The sequence below is a fragment of the Mustela nigripes genome, chromosome 3 (genome assembly GCF_022355385.1).
Source record: "Mustela nigripes isolate SB6536 chromosome 3, MUSNIG.SB6536, whole genome shotgun sequence".
NCBI lineage: Eukaryota > Metazoa > Chordata > Mammalia > Carnivora > Mustelidae > Mustela > Mustela nigripes.
In genome coordinates, this window is record NC_081559.1 from 129411946 (window position 1) to 129421438 (window position 9493).

At 34.5% G+C, this 9493-nt stretch overlaps 1 protein-coding gene across 4 annotated transcripts in view; it reads left to right on the forward strand.

The window, feature by feature from the left end:
* The window catches only part of YTHDF3 (YTH N6-methyladenosine RNA binding protein F3), a 39308-nt gene extending 30446 nt beyond the window's left edge, over window positions 1-8862 (forward strand). For all 4 annotated transcript variants that reach the window (XM_059394650.1, XM_059394647.1, XM_059394648.1 and 1 more), the window contains one exon: window positions 5739-8862. In XM_059394650.1, the coding sequence (XP_059250633.1) occupies window positions 5739-5762 (24 nt within the window). In that variant the 3' untranslated portion in view covers window positions 5763-8862. The remainder of the gene's footprint in view (window positions 1-5738) is intronic.
* Window positions 8863-9493: the final 631 nt, after the last annotated feature.

The window sequence follows — 9493 nt, forward strand, 5'->3', positions numbered from 1 at the left end:
GCAAGTCAGAATGTCCAGCCCCACACTTTAGAGGAGGAAAAGTAAGCCCTACCTCATGCAGGAAAGAATATTAAAAGAATTTGTGAAAAATTTTGTTACTTAGTTGTTATTTATTTGGCTCTTGTGTTTGTTCTTTTTCCTACTTCTAGAATATTTGTTTTGTCTTAGATCTATTCTACGGTTCTCTTATTTTTATTTTTTCTTTGTGATTTCTAGCTCTCTTTTTCTGCTTTGTAATTTGAGGTAATTTTTGGACTTAATATTCTACTCCTTAAATAAGGCAATGAGCATTTTGAAGCCCTTTCATTCATCTACTGAAATTTTCAATTTGAAAGTCAGATTTTCAAGCTAGACAAAAGGTGTTTGTTGCATTTGGGTCTCAAGTGACTGCCTGCCTGCTTTCTCTCTGTCTCTCTTTTTCTACCCTCTTTCCCCCTGCCACCAGGTATTCACTGGCTCTTTCCGCAGTTCTCTTTCATTGTACTTATATTCCTTGTGCTTATTCTCATTTTCTTTTTGGATGGTGAGACTTCTTAGATACACAGTTGCTTTTTCCCTTTTGGCTTATGTAATCTTAGTTCTGGTTACTGAAATATCATTAATAGTGATAAACCTACCAGTGATTAAAAGGAAGTAAGTTATCTATTTGTAATGTTAAGGGTAAGCTTTTGGCTCTTCGGAGGACACTGAAGAAAATTTTGTTTTCTAGCTGTTTCCTAGGTAGGAAGTCTTAGCTCATCCATTATGCTCTGTCAAAAAGACATGGGTTAGCAAGTAAACTTCCTCCTGGAGCTCTTCTCCACTGGCCAAGTTCTGTTTCTGGGCCTTAGGTTCATACATTGGTCTTCAGTGTCTACTCAGCTCAAAATGGGGAAGAAACCCTATACCAGAGACTGAAAAGCCCTCAAATCTCCAAATCTGACTGGTTGAGACCTAGCTGTATTATTAATGGCAAATGAGAGAAGGAGGGATCCCTGCAAATTGTTTTTTGAGTTGTCAGTCATTGTTAAAATTCTATGAGTCACTTTGGAAAGTTTGTGTCATAAAGAGTGTTTGTTTAAAGTGCATTCTTCTGAACTATCGCTAAAGACATAGCTCTTAAGGTGTACTGGACCATGCTCCTTTTGTATAATTCAGGTTTTTTCCTTCCTGTATTACTTCCCAACAACACACCAGTACATGTTATTTATGATGACAGTTGTGTAATATGTATGTCATTTTAGAATAGCACAAGAAGTTATCACTGATAGCTCCATATTGCTTAATCTCATATTTCTAGTGGTCTGTAGTCAATAGCATGCCCATAGATCTCTCATTATATTTAAATACTTATTTAATGTTAACAGTGTCGGGCTCAGTTCTAGATCTTGTTAATATAAATATGAGTTTTGTTGTCTTAAAGCCAAGGTATTGACCATATTCAGGAAGACCTGAGTTTTGTTGATGGACATTTATAGTGCTAAGGACTTCCAAATATGTATAAACCGCCCCCCCACCCCCACCCCGGGCCTTTCCTCCTGTCTCCAGACTCCTATGTCGGACAGCCTATTTGATACCTTCTCACAGCTGCCTAATAAGTGTCTGAAATCTAACTCCCCTCTTTCTTTGCCTGCCGCAAACCTTCTCTATGTACAGGGCGCCACTGCTCTTCCAGTTAAGGGAACTCATTCTTGACTCTTTCTTTCATAAACTCTGTCTCTAATCAGTTGATACATCAGTAAGTCAGTCTTGTTGATTCTGCTTTCAGAATGTATCTCAAAACCAAGCTCTGCATCTTTCTTCACCATCTAAGGGCTGATATTATTGTACTGGATTATTAACTGTGCTAGTTTTACTGGCCTTCCCATTCTCACCTTTGCTTCTCTACACTATTACCAGCAAAACAGCCTTAGAAGAGATCCTTTTGTGACAAGTGAGACTAAACTGTTACATTCTCATTCTTCTCTTGACACTGTTAGTATCAAAGTATTGCTACCCTCAAAATACTCAGGAGATGCTCCCCCTTTATCTAGTCTCTGGAATAGTTGGTGTTAGTTTAGAATGATCAGTTCTAGGACAATTAATTAAATGTACTATGTGAGTCTGGAGGCTCTTGGCTGGCTCTTGGTCTCAGGGTCTTGGGTTTGAGCCCCAGCGTTAGGTGTAGAGGTTACATACGTGCATGCATACATACTTACATAGGTATATAACAAATAAAAACACGGGGGCACCTTGGTGGCTTAGTGGGTTAATGCCTCTGCCTTCAGCTCAGGTCATGATCTCAGGGTCCTGGGATTGAGCCCCGCATCGGCTCTCTGCTCAGCAGGGAGCCTGCTTCCTCCTCTCTCTCTGTCTCTCTGCCTACTTGTGATCTCTGTCAAATAAATAAATAAAATAAAATAAAATAAAAAACCGAGCCTGATGGGGTTTTGTGTGGGGTAGTTTTTAATCATTGATTTATGTTCTTTAGTTATTAGAAGGCTCTTCTGCAGGTTTTCTGTTTATTCTTGAATTTAGTTTGGTAAATTGTATGTAGGTAAATTTTATTTTTAGGAAGTTGTTTTAAGGTATTTTTCATATTGGCATGAATAGTATTTTTATTTTTTAATTGTATCAGTCTTCATGATACTTAAAATGTATCTTCGTTTTAAATCAGTCCTTCCAGAGATTTTTCTGTTGCTAGGGTTTTTTTCCCTCTCCAGACACTAGCTCTTCCTTGCAAACACCAATTTTTATTCTCTTTGGTTCTATTTATTCTTGTTTTCTGTTTCATTATTTTCTGCTGCAATCTGATTTCATTCCTTCTACTTTTGGGGACTTATTACTCATTTCCTAACTTACTGAGTTGGATGATAGCTCATTATTTTTGAGCCTTTTTTTATTCTTTTCAGTTTTGCACATGTACATTCCTAAGTGTTTGGTGGGCCATAGACTAAGCATTTTCATTGTACTGATGTAAAAATTTTTGAATTTCCATTATGATTTTTGGGGAGACTTTTAGGAGTATGTTTTTAGAATTTCCAAATGTTGGTAAGGTGTTTTGTTGTTGTTTACCTGTTTTGCTTCTAAAACTGATGTCAGAAAATGTGATGTTGTATGATGTGGACTCCAGTATTTATTTAGATTTGCTTTCCAGTTTGACATGTAGTCACCTTTTTTGGTGGTTCATTGTGAACCCTGTAATTGCCTCGGTTTTCTGTCTTATGTATATGCAGCCTACATTTTTATTAATATTTCCATTTTACCAATTACAGAGAAATGTGTTAAATTCTCCTGCTGTAATGAGAAGCCTGTAAAATTTTCTTTATAATTCTGACAACTTCTAATGTATGTAAAGTTTTTTTAGTTTAATATTGTGTCATAGCTTATTTTAAAAATGTCTATTATTTAGTATGTAGTGACTGTTTTATCTCCCAACAATGGTTTTTGCCTTTAAATCAGTTTTGTCTGGTATTAATATAATTCTATCAGTCTTTAGTTGGTTTGTGTTGTCTTAGATCTTTTCATTACTTTTAACTTTGTGTCATTATGTTTTAGGTTATTTTCTTGTAATCATGTATAACTGGATTTTTGAAGCATCTGAATTGTTTTCATTGATGAACATACATTTTTTTGATGCTTGATATAAATGTGTATTTTTGCTGTCTTATTTTGTACTTTCTAATTAAATGTAGATCATTCAAGCCCCCCACCCCCGACCCATCTGTTCTATTGGATTGATTTTTTTTTTCCTCTTTTTCTGTCCACTGAGTTGGAAGTTATGCATTACACATATAGATTTATTATAGTAAGTGTAATTTTACATATTTTAAATTTGATCCAGTTAAAGTGCATAGTTGATTACTGTTCAAACTGAAATAGCATCTTTAACTTCTATTTAAGTAATACATGATCCTCATTGATACAGCTGATCATCTTCCTTGAGTTAAATTTCTCTTTGTCTTACATATCCTTAAATAGTGCCTTTTTTTTTTTGTCTACTTTTGGGGCCCTTTGTGGAGTTGATGAATTTCTCTAGATTTTTATATCTGGCTAATTAAAGCAGGTTTCAAGATTTTTCATACAAATCTATCTGTTTCCTTCCATTTAAAACTGATTTTATGTTTAGGCTGTTTTCTTCTAAGCACTTAAGGCCTTTGTAAAATTAAACTGTAGCTCCCCAGTACCAAATTATCTTTTTTTTTTTTATGTTGTTGAATTTTTGTTTTTATCCTTTTGAAATGTGATTAATTAGGTAGCTTTGTGTCTGCTTTCATTTTGTTTTATTTAATTTCAGAGTCTTTCACTGATAATGTGTGTATAAAATGATTTGTAGCTATCGTGGTAGGGATTTATTTGATTAGCTTTCTGTATAAAGTACTATTCTTCAAGTTCTAGGAGTAAATTAAAATAAAAAAGGAATTTAGTAACAAAGAAATTAAAAAGTTCTCTTTGGAATGTAAAATACAGTTTTCTTTCTTTTTTTTTTTTTTTTTAAGATTTTATTTATTTATTTGACAGGCAGAGATCACAAGTAGGCAGGCAGAGGGAGAGAACAGAGGAAGCAAGCTCCCTGCTGAGCAGAGAGCCCTACTCGGGGCTCGATCCCAGGACTCTGAGATCATGACCTGAGCCGAGGGCAGAGGCTTTAACCCATTGAGCCACCCAGGCGCCCCAAAATACAGTTTTCTGATGCTGTCACAGGATGGGAACTTATTTTGATCAGTTGCAAAGTGCATTCATATTTATTATAGAACATGTAATGCTCTTGGAAATATAAAATGGAAGTAGTGAAAACAGAGTGAGTCTTATAATTTGTTTAAACACAGGTAATTTTCAGAGTGTGTTTTCTGGACCAGCAGTGTCTGGATCACCTGTGAACTTGTTTAAACTAAAAACTTACAGGGGCACCTGGATGGCTCAGTCGGTGAAGCATCTGCCTTTGACTGGATCATGATCCCAGGGTCCAGGGATACATCTTCACATCTGGCTCCCTGCTTGGTGTGGAGCCTGCTTCTCCCTCTCCCTCCTTCTCCCCCTGCTTGTGGCTCTCTGTCAAATAAATAAAATCTTGAAAAATAATAAAACAAGATGGTGCAAACAGACTATATGATGCATTCACTTGATAGATATGCACAACGCTGGTCATCCTTTTTTCACAGGCAGAAGTACTATAGATAAATACTTGGTTAATAAACATTGAGAAAATATCAGTCAGTTTAATTTTTGTTCAAGGGATTTCCACTTAAAGGAAATAAATAATCATGTTTCTTGATAGGGAAAAGTTACAATATAATGAATGTGAGAATGTGATATAGAGGAAGTTTGTGATTCGCGATATTTTTTAGTTACTACTAGAATCTTAACGTAATACAACTTGAATGCAATTTAATGCAACTCTTCCTTTTCTCCTAACTCTGCCTAGCCAAAAGTTTTCATATTGTTTCAGAGGCCTTTTTGTCTGTTTTGATACCTCACCATTAAAAACTCATTGAAAGGCCTAAAAACACATTTCATACTCTCCTTAAAATTTCTTGGGAAGATAGGGTTGTGGAGAGGGCCATACTCTCCTGAAATAGGTCTTTGTGTTTGAATTGCTTAATTTTGAAATGTTTCATGGTAATCAGCCCTCTGTGGTTGTGTGCAGGTAAATCTTTTTTACTTACTCCAATTAGTATTTGAAGAAGTTTTTATGAAGATGGTTTGCATTATAGTACAAATAATTTAAATTTTTAAATAATGGTGGTATTTTATTAAAATTCTTTGTGTTTTTCTTTCAGGAGAGAAATAGAAACAAACAATAACCATATGAAGATGTCCTGTTAGAATTACAACACTAATGATGTAGACTCTGGAAATGCCTAATAAGTCAAAGAAGACATTATTAAAGCTTTTTTTCTGCTTAAGGTGACATCTTTGAACTCTAACACAGAATTGACTCTTCTTGTAATGGTTTTCATCAGCGCATCTGCCCTTATACTCTCACCAAACACACTTGAGAACTGTAACTTCGTCAAGCACTTTCTGTCCTGAAGCTTTTACCAGTATCTGCTGTCTTTTGTAATTATGCATCCTAGCTAAGGCACAGAAGACTGAATGAATGCAAGGATTCATTAACTCTTTGAATTTGTTAAATACTAACAGTTAACCATTAGAAGTGGTTCAATGATGTAAGAGTCACACTGCTTCAACTTTTTCTTTGTTGTAGTTTTTAAATTGTCAATTTTTAGCTATTTGACAGATTAAAAGCAAAATAATCATGCCATATTTAGTCCTGGAGTTCAAGTCTAAATGTTTATGTGAAAAATTATTGTAGTAAACTTTTAATATGGCAAAGCAACCTTAAGCTCTATTTTAGCCAAATGAAACATAATCTGAAATTATATTAGAACATTTCCCTTGTCTTCAAACTGTTTGGTGTAACAGAATATTGATATGCAGCTTGGTGGATTTCACCAATTAATGCACATTCTTCTCCCCTCCTTCCCCCAATAATATGTATACTGAAAAATGTGCATTTGTCTGAGGAATTATTTTGTTTGCTACCACTTAATGAATCTCAAAATTTTGAGTAAATGTACCTCAGTCTAATCAGACTTTTTATGACCTTTATAACTACATTTAAAACCCTTTAATTCCTATTTCTGGGTGTTTGCGAGCCTGATTGCTATCATGAAGTAAAAATTTATTACTCTAGGTATTCACTAGCTAAATAAACATAGTTCTTGTTTAGCGAGCATATACTGTTCCTCAACTCTTTTCTCCAGCTTTTGCAGTGTCCTGGCATCCTTAAAATACTTTGAAAATATGGCCTTGATCCATGGATTAAATCAGTATCTAAGTGAATGTGTTGATGTTTTATTGATCAGATCTATATAAATGGGAATACAGCATATATCTGGGTATTCTTATAGTTATCTTTTTAACATCTTATTTTTTTTCATTAATTACATATCAACATTAATTTTGTAACTTGAAACAAATTGATTTTGTATAATTAAATGTGTCAAGCATCTGTATTAACTGATTTGGTGGCATAAGGTTATGAAGATAATGTACCGCCCCTTATATTACTGTTCCAAAAGGAGAAAACTATGTAGAAAGATACATTAAGGGTGAAAATAGCAATATAGTAGATTTGAATACCTTGATGTTTTGCATTACTCCATTTATGTTTACATCATGTTTAGAAATGTTTTCATTTACTATAGTCTTTGGTCACTTCAATTCAAAAATTTAGTGACAGATACTTCTTTGAGGCTTTCATTTATATAATTTTTTTGTACAATGTTTTCTTAAATGTACAAATACTGTATTCAAGTGGAAAAAAATACAGTATTTGTAATAATTTTAGCTACTTCACAGTTCTTTGGTAGTCCCAGTGTAGTTTTATCAGTGTTTACTGAAGGGAACATCAAAATGTTAATGGTGTATTACAGAATAAAGTCTTTCTTAAAGGAAAATTGCACCTATTTTACCTTTTTAAGAGTAAGCCATGAAATCTTGTAACATGTCTCTTAACTATTTATAATGAAAATTGGCATTTGGGTATAGTCACCATAGCAATGGTCTACATCCCTAAGATTATATAGGTAGGACATGTCAAAGATGACTGTTGTCACTCTGGAGGTCCTATTAGACAAAACTGTAAAGGGGTGACCTTGTAGGAAGGGTCTGAGTCCTCTCTCTGAGGTTCTCTTTTTCTTGGTGCTTTATTAGTGACTCTGAATATTTTTATAAAACTAGTTACATTATAAGTGGATTCAAACTTGTTTAATTTACATTAAGTTTCTATGTAAGAAGTGTCACTCACTCAGCAAGCAGGCTGATTACAGTAGCAGACTCTGATGTCAGATGTAGTTGAGTAGTCTATTCATGGTGAGGAATACATCCCAGTGCCTTTAACCTGGATTTCTAATATTAAGTGAAATGGGTGCAGCATTCCTTTGGGTGGGGGGGACAAAATAACAAAACAAAAAAACTTTTTTCAAAATTGGTGTTTTTTTTTTCTCATTTAAGTTTTCTTCAGAGCACCTGCCTTCTCTTCCTCTTTGGTCTGTCAGTGTATGGCAAAAAAGTTTTTTTCTCTAAGCGAAATTATTACAGATTGTCTCAATAGCACAACTAACTAAATATTTCTTAACTGTAGGGACCAAAAGGAAGAGAACCTGGGCTCTACAGCAGGAGACACATCATCAAATGTTGGAATAATCACAAATTAAGACATTACTGGCCCAGCAAATTGCTTACTTTTAATACTTTTCCAAGATCTGGTTTGACTGTTTCTAATTAAAGTTATCGTATGTGGGTATTTTATTTTGAAAGGTATTATAGTTTGTATATTTAACAGTAAGGGGGAAAATGTAACCAAAATTAGTATTCTTTCTCTATACATATTGGTACTTGAAGATTCCTTTCAGAAGAAACCCCAGCCTTTTCCTAATTTTTAGTACTTAATTCCTCATTTTAACTCGAGTGATCTTTCTAATTAAAAAGCTGTGTTTTTTTTGAATACCATGCATGGGGGTTAAGCTGATGTTAAAACAGTTTGCAATAAAAAAGAATCAGCTTAAATCATTTAATCATTTCAAGTGCATTCTGCATCCTATAAAAATAAGTTTGAAAAACTTAAGAGAATTGTGTTTTCATTAAGTTTTGCATATCTTTTGTTATGCCATGTAAATTCCCTTCTTTTTCGTATGATTAAAGAAAGGTTATGATAAAATGATTAGTTCATTTACATTCACTTGTAGCAATTACATGAGAAATTGAATTTTGTCGTGTTTGGGTTTGTTCATTCCTGTGAATGATGGTACAGTTAGGTGAGATTTTCTGTTATGGTACCCAAACTCACCATTTGGTCCTCTTTAATCTTTGAGGGTTTCAATAAAAATTGTTCACTCATATCTGTGTTTTTTCCATTTTATCTTCAAAAATATGTATTGCCTGCCCTATTATGGATTTCCTGATTGATGGTTCTCTCGAGTACAAATAGATTGTATCGCTTGTTTTAGTTGGCCATTTAAATTAACTGGGGAAATTAAAGAGAGGGGGATAACAGTTTATCCTAATCTTTATCCGCTCCAGTGAGCTTATTCAATTACATGCTCTTAATACTAAACTTAGAGCAAAAGAGAAAGAGGCCTATTTGTTTTCATGTAATAGGAGGAAGTGGTGGTACCAGCTGTCTAATAACCCTAATCCCCCATTCTTGGTACCAGGGAATGCTTTTCTAACAGTCTGTATGTTATCCTTTGGGATAGATAGAGCTTATGTAGATCGTGATGAGTCTGGCTGCTGCATTGATTATTGGCTGGGCTCTAAGGTACTTGTTCTGATGGGGGAAGAAACTAAAGAGTTCTGTGCTGTCACAGCTTAGATTTGTAGAACACTGATGGTATGTGATGGAGGCACAGTTTAACAGATTCACCCCAGGTGTCCCACACTGGCATCATCAGAAACCTCCTTTTTACTGGTCATTTCCTAAAGGGAGGGTTTGCATCTCATCGGCATATTTATATTCAAGGCTACTCAT